The sequence below is a fragment of the Rhipicephalus sanguineus genome, chromosome 5, assembly GCF_013339695.2.
Source record: "Rhipicephalus sanguineus isolate Rsan-2018 chromosome 5, BIME_Rsan_1.4, whole genome shotgun sequence".
NCBI lineage: Eukaryota > Metazoa > Arthropoda > Arachnida > Ixodida > Ixodidae > Rhipicephalus > Rhipicephalus sanguineus.
The window spans coordinates 145,222,762-145,238,827 of NC_051180.1; the positions used below are offsets into that span (position 1 = coordinate 145,222,762).

Here is a 16,066-nt window from a genome sequence, read left to right on the forward strand (position 1 = left end):
GCCGCCTGCATTTTGCGGCGCTCAAACTGCACAGATTTCGTCGCAGTTGCTGCATAAAACCATGGCCCAATAACATGTTTTTCGCCCAGTCGGGGTTCATTTCACCGAAGAGCTAAGAGGCCTCCCGAAAACCAAGACGCGATCGCTGTGTTCAATTCGGTGCTTCACGTTTCGACAAAAATTGACCTCCCGCATAACTCCGTGGTGATAGACTCGGCGAAAAGGTGAGGAGATTCGAAAGCATAGCTTGCCTGTTATGAAGTAACACCCGCACACACAAACGTTGTGCAACGTCTGAGGTCCTTCCTGTTTACGCGCGCGTAAGCCATGTGCTCAGCTTCTCGGACAGCTCTTTCTTGCGGTCGCACGGGTTTGTGATCACGTTTGGCAAACAGTATGTCCCCGCGCCTAGTATTTTTTTTTATTATTGATTTACACTTCTCGTGCGCAGCAGCCAAATATCGCACAAATCGCCGTTGCGATGTGCAGCGTTGATGGGAAATGCGAGAGCCGCACAGCTTGATTCGGTGTCGTCTCCTGCCATGTGCTCGGTAATGGCGGTGCATGCCGCGAAATGGTATCCCAGAGTTCCGCGGTGTGACGTCGTTGCAAGCTATGTATACTGCTTGTTTGACTAGTTGACAACTCAAGTGCGCTGCGCATCGTCGTGCAGGGCTGCGAGAGCATCGCGGAGACATAGAGTGCGCGTTGCTTGCAAAATGCTTGTTTTCGCCGCATTGAACGAACAGGCTACTCGCCGCACCCGTGCACGGTCCGGAGTGAAGCAGACACGAAGAACGTACAAACGCGCACATATACGGCATACAGCAAGCGGCCCGGCAGTGACTCCGCGAGCCGAGTAGGCGACGCGCTGCGCGCAACTAGCCAGGGATGATCGGCTCCCTGTGGCCGTACCGCGCTTCGGTGAAACGGTGTCAGTTCATTGCAAAGGCGAATAATTCACTCGTGAGCACGTAGCGGGCATCGCTTCACGACGCGAAAAGGCTTAGCTTGTCACTGGAGGGGTTAGCACTTTAATAAAAGTGCACAGAAAAAAAAAACGGCTTGGCCGCTAAACGCACGTTTTTAAAGGCGAGTCCATATAACAATGAACTACTCATATAGCGACCACTTTTTGTAACACTTTCGAGTTCATTGTAAGCGGGTTCGACTACACAGATTTGTCTAAAATTTGTTCTTTCGGCTCCGTGTCGCCTGCATCCGCTTTGTCGCAAGACGAAGTTCAGCAAAAGTCAGCAGTTCCACTTCACCACTTTAACCTTTTGAGGCTCACCAATTCAAATTGTTGGTCACGATGTTCCCAACAGTCCATTCTTTTATCCAAAGCGAACACCAAAACACAGCAATAAACAAAGCCACAAGTGCATTCGAGCTGTAAGCACTAAGATTAGGCAAATCCGTGTACTACCCATGATTCCCATGGTGGCTGAATGATCGCAGTGCCAGAGTTCCCTCTAGGTAATTGTAGGAAACTATGGTTTGGAGGACCTAACCAAATGTAGGGTGCCACTGTGTGCACTGTAACAAGCAGCACTTAAAGGGACACTAAAGGCAAATATTAAGTCGACGTTGATTGTTGAAATAGCGAAACAGCGGGCCAGAAACCTCGTAGTGCTACTTTTGTGCCAAGGAAGTGCTTATTTTGAAATAAAATCCCGTTTTAGTGGTCCGCATTGCGTTAGTGCACTTCCAATCACCTGCCTGAAATCAGTCTTTCATACGTCACTGCTGCCGTGCCCAACGTTGCCCGCCTTTACTGCACGGCGGCGTGCAATGGCGGCGTGGGCTATTCGGGCATCCGGCAACATCACATGCATGCGGCATTTTGTCGAAGTGTCTGTCAGAGAGACTTTCACGAGCGCGCAAAACACGCGGCAGTACACGATACCGAAACTACCACTGAAACGCGACCGCGTGAGCGAAGCAGGGCGCCGGGCGAAGCGTAGTTCGGCGGAAACAGAACCTTTGAATCACGCGCGCCGTTCCCCATGGCAACGCCAAAGAGGTTCTTTTTTTCATGAATCAAACAGAAACGAACAAACAGCATTTTATTACGCCTCTTGATACATGGAAGGTTCTTTTTTTATTGCTGCTAGTTTGATTACTAGTGATTAATTGTAGGCAGACTCTCATATGTCATCGGGGTCATTTTCAAAACGTGCCACTCATGGCACTCATCGTGTGATACATTTAGCTTAATTTCTCGGTAAGTAGGGCACTGCTGTTGATAATATTGCCGTTTTAGACGTTGTCATACATTGAGCTTTCACTCTGACAAATTGTTATTTGCCTTTAGTGTCCCTTTAACATGACAATTGATGATGTGGTATAGTACTAGAAACATTGCTTGCAAATAATGACTGGTCAGTCATCCTTAAAAGTGCCTCGAACACACACACACTGCAAGACTAATTTGATGTGCAAGCATGTGCAATAAAAGAGAGGCAAAAAGCTACATGTACAAACTGTAGTGGATAAGCAGTGTGATCCAAAAGGAACGAAGCCAAAATTTAATAATTTAAGTATTATATCAAATGCTGTGCCCCTGCACACCACAACACTGTTTCAAGGTAACATAAAAGCGAGTGAATGTAAGCCAGTTGGTACGTATCCATAGTTAAAAACAGCGCGAAGAAGACACGGACAAGAATGTACACAGGTACACTGCTTCAAGAACGCAGAAGGCCTCCCAGCCCGAGAAGGCATGAAGAAGGAACTAACAAGCAAGTTTTCATGCCTTCAATGCAGCCTTTGAAAAACAAATTCATAAATTGCCTATTTCACATTTTCATGAGCTGATTGAGATGTGCAGAGGTAGATATGCTTCAGATATGCATGTTTTACATTTCGAATTAATATTGATATTGAACTACTTCATGGATCCCTTCGAGTATATCTCGGTTTGACTGCAGATAGTACTGCATTTTCTCATGTATAACCTGCACGAAATACATACAGAATTCAGAGCTAGTTATATGAAAGTTATACTACGTGGATTTTGGTGTGCAAGGTGGCTTCACTGTAATGCTGAAAGGCTGCTTCACGGCAATACGTGGGGACTTTTTGCTACAGTTCGTAGTTGAAGGTGCTGCTTAGGCACAGGGGCGGGTTAGACGCGAGAAAGTACGGTATTCTTTTCTGCAACTGAATAACACAGTTCGCGCATCACCTTGTACATGTATGATCATGTAATTTCGTGTGTGTGCTGTTAGAACTGTGCATTTAGACCAAGAACCACTCGTGTATGCGCAATCATTCTGTATTAATACAAGTGACTGAAGCAATCAGCTTCTGCTCTTTTCACACGCATGAACGGGATACCATACCTTGTGAAAGTAGTCGACTGCCTGAGACCAGTGACGCATTAGACAGTGCACAAAACCGAGCGCAGAAAGTGTCGAGGCATTTTTTGGAGACAGGACGAGAGCCTGCTGGTGATACTCCAGGGCTCTGTTGAATTTCCTGCGTTTACAAAATTCACAATTTATGACATCACATATAAGTTCTGCAGAAATTCCAAATTGCATGAAAGATCATGAAAAGTAAAAATTACCGTCCGCCCATTTTAATGAAAGAAGGGGAATTTATCAAGGCCTCATTTTTCTTCCTTAGACACAACCCTAATGAAAACCAACAGACAATGAGGCCAAGGAAGGTATAGGGGGTGTTATTTGCTGCCTTTTAACTGTATTGTAGTAGTTGTGATGTAAATGTTAAGAAATTAAAGTGGATGAAAAGACAACCTGCCGCCAGCAGGGACTGAACCTACAACCTTTGGATAACACGTCCTATGCTCTACCAACAGAGCCACAGCAGCAGTAGTCCTCCTGTCCACTTTATTGGCTACTTCTATGCGTTTAAACCTGGTAGTGTTGCTCACAGCCAATACGGTGAGTGTGGAACACTAGTTTATTTTTTTGTAGCACAAGGCTACGAACAAAATCTGTACGGATTGGATTGCTAAGAAAGGAGGCCTATGAGAAATTAGTCCAGCTTCAGGATTTGAACTCGGGACCAATGCCTTTCTAGGGCGGTTGCCCTCAATTTGAGCTAACCAGGAAGCTGACGAACCACAGTGCAAGGGCAATTTGATTGACAAGAAGCACGAGGGCACGAAATGCAGCACGATATATGAACCAGGGACACACATCATGGTGGTCTAGTGGTTATGGTGCGCGCAACTGCTGACCCGAAGGTTGTGGGATCAAATCCCAACCATGGCGGTCGCATTTTTGGGAGAGGTAAAAATGTTCGAGGACCATGTACTTCGATTTAGGTGCATGTTAAAGAACCCCAGCAGACGGTCGAAATTTCTGGAACCGTCCACTACCGCATCCCTCATAATCATATCATGGTTTTAGGATTTAAAACCGCAACAATTATTATACGCGCTAGGGATGCTGAATATGATGCAGTGTTCGCAATACGTACACTCAAACCTCGTTATAACGAAGTTGAAGGGGAGCTGTAGTTATTTTGTTACAGTAAAAGCTCGTTAATTCGGATTTCTAGGGACCAGAAAAAATGTCCGAATTATTGAATGGTCGAAATAAACACAATAAATGCAAGAGTTTTTTCAACATACCTTTACTTTACAAAGTAAATGCGCATGCGTGTCTGTTTTCGAGCAGAAATTCGCGCGCACACAATTTTTCTGAGCCCTTCAAGGTGCTCAGCAGCTCGCATGCTGTCTGCAGTGCCAAAACAAAATTCTTCAAGGACGAAGAGGGCCTCCGCAACTTCCTTCGCAGTGCGAGGGGGCCCGTGTGGCTCATGGTGTGGCTGCTCCTCTTCAGGCTCTTCGTTCTCGGATTCATTGCCATGCATCACTTCCTTGACGATTTGCTCATCAGTCAGACAGCCGGCAGTGGCAACGCCATCATCAATGCCGATATAATCCTCTAGTGTCACTGCATCAGGCATAACACTTCCGAAATCCTGCCCATCGTCGGCACCGTCGTCTGGCGACACTTCGGCATCGCTGGAGTCGGGTACAACAAAGCCACTGTGCCTGAAACAGTTGGCAATGGCGTGCGCAGGCGTGTTCTGCCACACATACGCAAGAATGCTAACTGCGCTCAGGTGACACGTCGTATTGTTTGCCGACGTCATGGCACAGGAGCAAATTCTTATCGGCAGAGCCCATTTTTCAGGGCACGCAAAATTTCTACTTTGGTGGTGAAGTCCTTCGCCTCGTACTTGGGCCACTTCGCCGGCATTGCCATCGGCGGAGAGTGTGTTCACACGAAAAGTCAGCACAAAAGCACCAGCAACAATCAAGCTAAAGGAGCCATACTGAATCGTTCCTCGATAAAACAACGTTCAACGATGCAGTACACCAAGGGGAACAAAGCAATAAAATGGCACCGCCAACAACACACGCGAAGAAAAGGCGTTCAACCAGTCTCAGGTCAAGCGATGGTGATGGCGATGGCGATCTGGTTATACCCTTTGAATCGGGTCGCCTGCGCTCAATGCGCGGCGTAGCCTGGAAAATTAAAAGAAAAAAAGAAAAAAAACGTATTTCAGAGCATCGCGGCTCCAAGAGATCCCCGGAAACATGGGCACGGGAGTCACCGCGGCGCACCATACCGCCACCAGTGTTCCAACCGTTGTTTCGTTAACTCCACTTGCATTCTGGTGCTTTTATGCTGGTCTTCTTCGACAAAACCGAGTGCCGTCTGTAGCGATGTTGTCTCGGAGGGTGGGTGAATCTTCGGACACTGGAGGACTATGTGTTCGATTGTTTCCTCTGCTGCATTGCAAAGGATGCATTGCGTCTGCTGCCCGTCAACATAGTGTGCCCTCCAGTGTCGAGTACGTAGCACGCCAGATCGTGCCTCCGCCAACAAACCACTTCCTCGTGCATTGTCGAAAAAAGCTTCCTTGGCAATGTCCCTCTTCCCCATCATGTACACAGTCATAGACGACTTCTTTTCGGCCGTTCTCACCCACTCTTCCCTTTCCTGCTGCCACACCAGCTGCCTTGTACTGGCACTGCCACCTTCACAATGCCCTGCGTGGATTCCAGACAGACAGTGGGGAGGTGATATCGGTCCCGCAGGCTACGTGTGCGACGTGCCCACTTTGTTGAGCAGCTGGCAAAGATGGTGTGCACCCACACCTGTCGCGCGAGATTGGCACTGGGGAGGCGCATGAAACGCTTCTCGTACGTTGCCTTAGCCACCGCCTCATGAGCCACAAAGGAGGACCACCCCATGTCTCCCTGTATCGCCTCAATAGGTGTCTGTCGGTGCACGCCCAGGGCTACTCGGCCGGCTTCTCTCTGACGTCTTTCCAGAAATTCTCTTGTACCGGATGAGATGCACAGCACCGCATTCCCATATGTCAGCCCCGGTACTGCTACCATCTTCCACAGCCCCCTCATCACTTCGTACCTGTTGAAGGCCCACAACGTCTGCCTACCCAAGATGCCCCGGTATCTTGTTGCCTTCATCCTCAGTGCGTGCTCGTGCTGCTCAAGATATCTGGGCCCTGTGTTCAAGTGTACTCCAAGGTACTTCACCCTGTCTGTGCACTGTAGGGTGCTTCCTTGTAGAAACCATGCTTCCCCAGAGTAGCTCTTCGGCCCCCATACCATGACGCCACACTTCTGTAGATTGAACTGCAGATGGAGTGTGGCCATCGTGTCCCCACATATGTCCAGCAAAGCCTGGAGCTCGTCCGGTGAGTGTGCCAGCAAAGCAATGTCATCTGCATATATCAGCGCTGGCACCGGACGGACGGAAAAAACTTTATTAAGAAAAAAAAAAACACCTGCAAGGTTGCCGGCCCGGGCTCAGGCCACCCGGGCATTATGTGCGGTGAGGCATAGCCTTTCCACCGCTGCCCGGGCCCGCTGGGTTGCCCACAGTTGTTCTTGTAGTTCTGAGCTAGTCAGAGCGCTTAGCCATCGCTCCTCGAGAAGGTCCGGTCCTATGTTGTCGTCTTTGTATATTGTGCTGATCCGTGTGCATTTCCATAAAATATGTGCCATATCTGCGTGTTCGTGCTTGCAGAGCCTACAGCTCGCTTCTGGGTATTGTCTGGAATTTACTCTGTTTAGGTGTACTGGATTTGGGAAAGTTCTGGTTTGCAATCTTCTCCAATCTGTTTCTTGAGATCTGTCTAGTTGTTTGTGTGGTGGTGGGTATTCTTCTCGCTGCTGCTTATAGTGTGCCAGTATGTCGTGGTACGCGATGAGTCTGTCTCTGTCGTCTTGAATCGCTACTTCGTCATTGTCGCCTCCTCCGTCTTCCCCATCGCCTCCACCGCAGTCATACCTCCTTCCGGGGTGGATGAGAGGTGTGGGGCCGTCACTGATCGAGCCGCGGTGGGTTAGGTCTCGCGCGGTTCGGTGGGCCTTCTCGTTGAGGTTGGGAGGGATACTCGGATCTTCTGTGTTGACTTCCCCCATGTGTGCCGGGATCCATTTGAGGTATTTGGGTGTAATTTGGCCGTTCCGGAAGTCTTCTGCTCTGCGGTTCAGGATTTTGGCTGCTTCGCTGGAGACCCATCCCTTTGTGAAATTTCTAATGGCCGTCTTGGAGTCACTGATTATTGTTCTGTCTTGTTTTCGACCATTGATTACGGCCAATGCAATTGCCGTTTCTTCCGCTGCCTCTGATGATCTGGTCCTTACGGAGCCCGTTGTCACAGTCTTCCCCTTCGTGTCTACGACTGCCATTGCGAAGAGAGAGCTGCTGACAACATCAGTATTGATGTCCAGGTTGCGGGGATAATGGGCGGCGTCTACAAAAAGCACCCCCTCCCGCGCGCCGTGGTTTTTGAGGATCGTTTTCGTGCGGCATTTTCTTCTCTCGACGTTGTGTACGGGGTGCATATTCTTCGGGATGTTTTTCGTGATTATTGCTGATCGGATGTCCGGGTGAATTTGCATCTTCGGGCCCCTCATTCCGTGGTAGTTTATGGAGATCTTTTCCATAATTTCTCTGCCAGCCTTGGTTCCGGACAATCTTTCGAGTTGCGCTATCCTCTGTGCTTCAGCGATCTCGTCCTTTGCCCTCCCCTGCTCCTTGTGCCGCAGTGAGTACCCGCACCCTGATGCTTCCAGCTTTTGGGATACACCTACAATGTAAAGCATGAAGAGGAGTGGCGACAATGGACACCCTTGCCGAAGTCCACTCTTAATCTTCACAGATGCTGTCATGTGGCTCCCCCAGTCCGCCCTGCCCATTACCCCTTCATACAGTGACCTAAGGATATCCGGGTCCTCTTCCTCAAGACCCAGCTGTTGCAGAATATCCCAGAGCACTGGCCGATGCATACAGTCATATGCTTTCGATATGTCCAGGAAAGCCACCAATAATGAGCTCCGATTTTGTTCAGCAATTTCGATGCATTGTGTCAAAATAAATAAATTATCTTCAATGCTTCGACAATTGATGTCCATGGTGATGCTGCGTTTGAGCTTCACTTCTGTTCCGAATTGTTCTTTTTTCGTTTTTGAGCCTCGCCAGCGGCTCGAAAGTCGCCGAATTATCCGATTTGCGGTCAAATCTGTCTGAAATAACGAGCGCCCAGTCTCATAGAGTGATGCGTATATTTACAGGGACCAGATGACGTGTCCGAATTAACCGATTTTCAGAATTAATGAGAGTCAAATTAACGAGCTTTTACTGTATATGCATTATTTCGTTATATCAATTATAACAGTTTATGGCAATGTATGCTCAGTTGGGTGCACAACTATGAGCATGCAAAGAAGGAAACCGCCTCGTGGTAAACAGCACCGCTACGTGACCATGCATGCGAGGGAAATTGAATAGAAGACAAATATTTTGCTTGCTCAATGCGCACACTGCCCATTTTATTGTCCGTTAGACCCAGATGGAAAAAGTCTGATGCTCCTTCAAACATCGCAAGCAAAAGACTTCCCCTTACGCGGTGGCCACCACATTGATGCCGTTTTCGGCGTCGCCATGAGCGCCAAAGAGACGACGTAGAAGGTCGACTGCGTTGAGTGCCTGCGACAACATTGGCACATCGAACATGTGTGTATGGGAGAACACGGCATCTTCGTTGTTGCTTGCATCGGTTTATCCGGTGACATCTGTGACAATAGCATCGTTGGTCAGCTCATCAGCAGTGACCGCGTTGGCATCGGCGTTGACATAATCGCAAAAGAAGTCATCTGCCACAACAACACCGGCGTCACCGAGTGCCTTCCACGACGTTTCAACTTCAGCCATATTCTCATCCACGACATCAATCCCATCAGGGGGGCAGACGCGGCACACAAGGCAGACAAAGGCCGAGAGAACACTGTGTGCAGCTACTGCCCTCAAGTTACCTAGATGATTGTCAAAAACACGCGCACTGTGCAGACGCGCACACGTCTCAAATAATTTCGACTGCGCAGGAAGCCTGATGAGCTGGTTGGTTCTTGAAAGAGAAGGAAACCACTTTGCTTGCGCCGCTTCTCACTGCCATCACGTGGCCCGCCCACCCGCCTGCTCTGCCCCGCTGGATGGGCGAGGAAGACTGCTCGCCGAGCAGCACGTGGCACGGCTACATATGACCGTGAGGTCAATGCTGGAGTTTTAAAACAGCCGTGCCGAACGAGTTTCAAACTCCACCGAAAACGACGCAGAGTGGTTGAGTGTTTTTTTTTTTTGGAAGACTAATACAGTTAGTTATATCCATTGACAGGTCAATATTACTTCGTTACAAGGTTTTAAATGCATGGTTCTCTATGGAGGTTTCAAGAGAAATTTTATTTACTTCGTTATATCTTATTTTGTTATATCCCGTTACTTTATAACGAGATTTGAGTGTACTGTGAAAAAAAAAAAAAATTGGGCAGTTTTACCTTAATGACAGGTGTAATGTTGCACTGGAGCACCTTGGACTGCATACTCAGAGATTATGCGAGGGTGACATGCTACAACTTCTGCTGCACTGCACAAACATCCTTCAAACTATTAGGCACGTAAAAATCGTGAAGTCACGAGGACAGCCATTAGTGGTATTGCACGAGTCGCACCACGATAGCACACGATACAAAACAGAAGAAAAACTGTCAGCATTTGTAGTTTGCAACATGCTGTCAGCTAGTACATTCAGTTTCCCTTTCACAACCAATGTGCTCTGCAGGAAGCCTTTCCGTTTTGTCACCTGCAGCGTTTCTACAAAATACTAGACACAGAAAAAAAGATGACAGTGGTACCTTAACTTGCGGTAGGTGTGGCCTAGGTTGTTCAGAAGAGGCTCCCACTTCTCGGGAAGGACACTGTGCTCATTCGCCTGAAGCAAACTCAGCGCATTCTCGAAATGTCGCTTGGCAGTCGGGTACCTGCAAAAAGTGAACACAGAAACAAATTGCTTGTGAGCACAGGTGGAGACCTCCGCAAGGCCAGGTTTCCAGCAATCGACTGATCGGCGTAGTGGATTTAGTGTTTCACAGAGACATACATCACGTGACTTTAGTATCAATAATGCCACGTTTCCTGTCATTCACCGACTGACGAGGTTTAAGGATAATCAAACGGCCAGTTTATAAAGTGAAGTTTCCAATAAACAGCTCTTAGAGCCTTTCAGAAACACAAAATATGTACACAATGTGAAGTGGCTAATAAACAAGCAGTCGACTGCTAATGTGAAGTGCTGGGTGATTCCACGTCAGATCGAGCAACAATGGCTGGTTGACCTCTTAAATTTATTTCAAAATTTCATACATTATTGCCTGATGAGCGGAAAGAAGAGATCCGCAATTTGTTTTGCCACGAAAAATTTTTTCGAAGCACGGGAAATCAATAATGACGGAGAGGTGGAGTGGAGTGCTCATCCGCTCTGCTGTTTTAGCCAACTTTCGTTATAAATTGCACAAAATATATTAAAGTTAGGTAGCTGAAATTTCTTTAACTAAATATATGCATGTTTTTGCTTCTGCTCAGGTATTTTTAGTTTTATGTGTAGTGTAGATGTTTTTATAAAAACCTCAAAATTGGCACAAGAAACATCATTTTCTTTGCTTTGAAGGTCTTTATCTCGAAAAATCCTTGTAGCAGAGCGACACAAATTCTGCATTACGTTCTTCGCATGATTATCTACCAAGCTGCCGAATCTTATATTTATATAGCTTTTCAGTAAAGAGATATGATCGGGCTAAGTTCAAGAAAACACCGAACAATGGAAACTTCTGACGACAATTAAAAAAAAACCCATTTTTTATATTTCTTAAACTTTGTCCACTTATTCTCCTCCACATCAGCTTTCACAATCAATAAAAACATGTTGCATAATGTCGTTGCACTAATAGTTACGGCCCCTCCAATGAGACCCTTCTGCAAGGATTGGCAATTCCGACTTCTTGCCCAGCAAGTGTATAAAATTCAGGCAGGATTGAATTTCTTTTTATTAAAAGGCCAGCAGGTCCCGAAAAAGGTGTCGCCGGCACTGAAGACGTTAATTTTGAAATTATTTGGTCACTGCAGCGGCCACGAGCGCGGGGTTACCAAGCAGGCGCGCGCGCTCCCGAGATGCTCGCTGTAAGAGACGGCGCAGTGAGAGCTCGTTTTCGCGTCCTCAGACCGATTGAGTTTGAAACAGCAACATCTCTCGGGTGACTTGAACGCACGTGCACCGGTAGTCACAGTGATCTGGTTAATGACGTCGATTTCTTTTTCAGGGGGCATAAGAATGTCATCGTTAAACTGTGCGTTCCGTGAAGATCTTTCATTGCCGTGGTAGCAAAAGCCCGCGTAGCACAAGTAGTCCGTCTCACTGACAGTCGCTGATCTTTCGGGCATTAAACGTTCCTTCAAAGCATTTATGTCTAGGTCGGTAACTCAGCGAAATTTTGGCTTCTTTGGAATAATTAAAGGAGTACTGACACGATTTTGAGACATCGCAAAAGGGACATTTTTTGCTTCGTTGGTATGCAGTGTCAACGCTGTCCACAGACTGGAGTCGGAGAACACGTATAAAATATTTTAATTTGACCTTGAAGTTTTCGTCGCTGAGCATCTGCAAGCCAGCCCCACTGCAAGGACATTATCCCAACGAGTTAAGACAGTTCCCCCGAGTTTGCGAGTTCTGCGTCCTGCATGCAGCCTAAATCGTAGAAATCACTGTCAGTGTCACTGGACGACAATTCACTCATCGTTGTTTATGTGCACCACGAGCAGATGACGGATTGGCCGCTAGTACGTCGCGAGTTTCTGTATCTCCGTGACGTCACACTGCTATGAAACGACACTGAGAAGCCACCCCCTCGATATCGAAACCGAAAGCGTATTTTTAAGGTGGCGCTAATTAAAATATATACGATGCATTCCCAGGCACCACAATAGTCGTTTTAGGTTTCTCGACACCAGTATTTTTATTTAGAGCAGCAATCCGAAATTTTTCAAAATTCGTGCCAGTACTCCTTTAAGCTTCTTGTGCTTCGAAAGGTAGTCTCCACAATAGACTCATTCCGTGGTATACTTTCTCGCCATGAGACGCACAGGAGGAGTAGAGTAAGAGCAAAGCACAAGAACTATCCGCGCCGAATGAAGTGTGAACAGCGCACCGAACGCACGGCCAGTTCAGGCCGTCTGATGCCGACATCTAAGATAGGCAAGCGCATCCGGTTACCGATAGTTCTGCTTTTCTTTCCTTTGACATTCCATATTTTGCTTTGCCACTGGAGCGCCACGTTCATGCTTTCCATTGATCGCAACTGGCGCAGTGCAGTTTCTCTGCCAGCAGCGTGCGTGAAGCGAGCGCTCATAGCTCCCTGATAGAGTTTTCATCTTGCTTCCAGCTCCGCCGTGTTATCAGCGCCTAGCTGCGGTGCGAACAGAGGGCGGATAGAATAGCGAAGCTCCAGTGCACGTGCATTCAAGTCATCCCAGAGATGTTGCTGTTTCAAACTCAATCGGTCTGAGGACGCGAAAACGAGCTCTCCCTGCGCCGTTCTTACAATGAGCATATCGGGAGCGCGCGCGCCTGCTTGGTAACCCCGCGCTCGTGGCCGCTGCAGTGACCAAATAATTTCAAAATTAACGTCTTCAGTGCCGGCGACACCTTTTTCGGTACCTGCTGGCCTTTTAATAAAAAGAAATTCAATCCTGCCTGCATTTTATGCACTTGCTGGGCAAGAAGTCAGAATTGCCACTCCTTGCTTAAGGGTCTCATTGGAGGGGCCGTAACTATTAGTCCAACAACATTATGCAACATGTTTTCAATGATTGTGAAACCTGATATGGAGGAGAATAAGTGGACAAAGTTTAAGAAATTTAAAAAATGGGTTTTTTTTTTAATTGTCGTCAGAAGTTTCCATTGTTCGGTGTTTTCTTGAACTTAGCCCGATCATATCTCTTTACTGAAAAGGTATATAAATATAAGATTCGGCAATTTGGTAGATAAGCATGCGAAGAACGTAATGCGAAATCTTCGTCGCTCTGCTACAAGGACTTTTCGAGATAAAAACCTTCAAAGTAAAGAAAATAACGTTTCCTGGGCCAATTTTGAGGTTTTTTATAAAAACATCTACACTACACATCAAAACTAAAAATACCTGAGCAGTAAAAAAAACATGCATATATTTAGTTAAAGAAATTTCAGCTACCTAACTTTAATATATTTTGTGTAATTCATAACGAAAGTTGGCCAAAACAGCAGAGCGGATGAGCGCTCCACTCCACCTCTCCATTATTATTGATTTCCTGTGCTTCAAAAAAATTTTTGGCGGCAAAACAAATTGCGGATCTCTTCTTTCCACTCATCAGGCAATAATATATAAAATTTTGAAATGAATTTAAGAGGTCGACCAGCCACCGTTTGTTCGATCTTACGTGGAATTACCCTGCTAATCTCACTCGCAGACATTAAAGGGACACTAAAGAGCAAAACGATTTTTCTCATATTAGTAAAGTACTCTTTCACGATACCAAAAACACCACGCTTGCTGCGAGAAGACGCTTAGTAAGCGAGAAAACGCACAAAAACAAAATGTGGGTGGCGACACCACCTTGAAGTTTCCGCACCATTCGCCGTGACATCACATGTTTTGATAGCGCCTACTAGGGACTATACAAAGTTCCTAATTGGTAAAAATGAAGTACATTGTCCTCTGAGGGGGCCACAGACCTAATTTACAAAGTGTTGGGTAATTTAGTTGAGCCAATGGCACCAAAATACGATAAATAAACTTTGAAATCCGTGACATCACGCGGGGAGATTTCGGCGCAAACATGATACTTTGAACTTGATTTTCTCCTCTATAATAAGCCTATGATGGTGAAATTAACGACTTTATAGATTTCTCGGAGCACAATTTATCGATCTAAACTGATTCATTGTTTCTCTTTAGTGTCCCTTTAAGACTGACAGTGTCCGATCCAGGCACCTTTGTGTAATCTAAAAAAAGATATCGATAATAAAAGCTTCACAAAGTGCTAGTCAATGTTCGAACTTTCTTATTAGTCAACTTATTTTGTCTGCGAGATACTCCTCGGAGTGTTAGTTGCCATAATGCCATATTTTCATTAAGTGACAATAGGGGTGTGCGAATATCCTAAATTTCGAATATTTTCTGAATAGTGCTTGCTATTCGATTCGATTCGCACTCGAATTTTACTATTCGAACTTCCCGATTGCAAATACAGTTAACGTCCGATTGAAAGTGACCCCTCCAGATTTTCAAGATGCTTCACCTCGTTACACTCTCGTATTGCGGCAAAGCTGCCTTTCAAGCTCCGTTACGGTCGAGCTTTGCCAAGACACCATGTCCGATTGGAAGTGGTCCCTAGATTTTCAATATGCTTCACCTCATCACACCCCCGTATCGCGGCAAAGCTGCCTTTCAAGCTGCGCTATGGTTGCAAATGTATTAACTCAAGAAAACGCTGATTCCAACATGAAATGAGAGATGTGGCAGAAGTGGGGGCTCAATTAATGCTGTTTTGGACCTAAAATTTGGGCAGGAAGTCCGAAAAATCTGACGCCGAAGCTTTTTAGCATCCAAAATTTCAGATGCTCCTATATATCGACATACGAGGCAGATTTGTAACTACAGACTTGAAGGGAGCAGACCCTTGTCCGCCACATCAGTTGGGCTTCCACAGAAGTTCAAAGAGGAGGAGAGGCTGAAGAAACGGCATCTTTACCTATTTTGTGTAAAGTGTTGCCGGCAACACTTTGGTTGCACCAAATCATGTGCATATACTAAATACAATTCGGCCTCTACATTGCCTCATTCTTGATTAGACGACTATGAAACACCTACCCACCAGCGCTTCATCAATCTAGCGAAAAGAAACACTTTCACGTTGCTATCTCGTAAGAATATGCTTAGGAATCCTCTCCAACTTTTTTTTCTGCTATTTCGCTTCGGAGTATTAGAAAAATATTTGAGAAACATTAAAAAACTATTCAATTCGATTCGCACTCGCACTTCAATATTCGAATTCGCTTCGCACCCAAAATTTTGCTATTCACACAGCTCTATAATTGAATTTATTTGTGCTTAGCATTGAAACAACATAAGCCTTTCTATAAAGTGGCACATGATTACACCAACTACCAATTTTGCTGGCTGGGTATTGCACCTCTTAGAAAGCTGGAGTGCTTCTGCAATGTGATGTTTTCAATAAACCAATGATTAACTGGTCTAGGTTACATGTTTTTTTTTTATGTGCAAAGGCACCATACAATTACGAGGGTACGCCAGAATTATTTTTACCACCCAAGGTTCCGTCAAAATGCGGCCCCAGTGGCCACAAATTAAACCCGTGTCCACGAGCTTAGCAGCACATGATGCCTGCCAAGCTACCACGGCGAGTAGTGTCTCAGAGTAACCCAGAGTGTTATTGATAATGTAATATTTCCAGTATCTGATTTATTGATTGATTTACTCATTGGTTCAACATCTGAAAGAGTATGAGAGAGCAAAATGGAGAGAAAAAATTAATTTTGCACCCATGGTGTTTCTTAAAGGTACATTAAAAGAAAACATTAAATCAGTGTAGGCAGATCAATTATTCGATGAGAATTCTTTTGCGATTAATACTTCCACCCCAGGATCATTAGTGGAAGA

The 16,066-nt window shown here is 46.0% G+C and overlaps 1 protein-coding gene across 1 annotated transcript in view; it reads right to left on the reverse strand.

Annotated features, from left to right (window-relative positions):
• Positions 1-16,066, reverse strand: part of LOC119394310 (cell division cycle protein 16 homolog) — a 55,674-nt gene that overhangs the window by 5,167 nt on the left and 34,441 nt on the right. Inside the window, exons 14-15 of the mRNA XM_037661596.2 lie at positions 10,211-10,336; positions 3,348-3,483 (exon numbers count right to left, since the gene is read on the reverse strand). Coding sequence (XP_037517524.1) covers positions 3,348-3,483; positions 10,211-10,336 — 262 coding nt within the window. The remainder of the gene's footprint in view (positions 1-3,347; positions 3,484-10,210; positions 10,337-16,066) is intronic.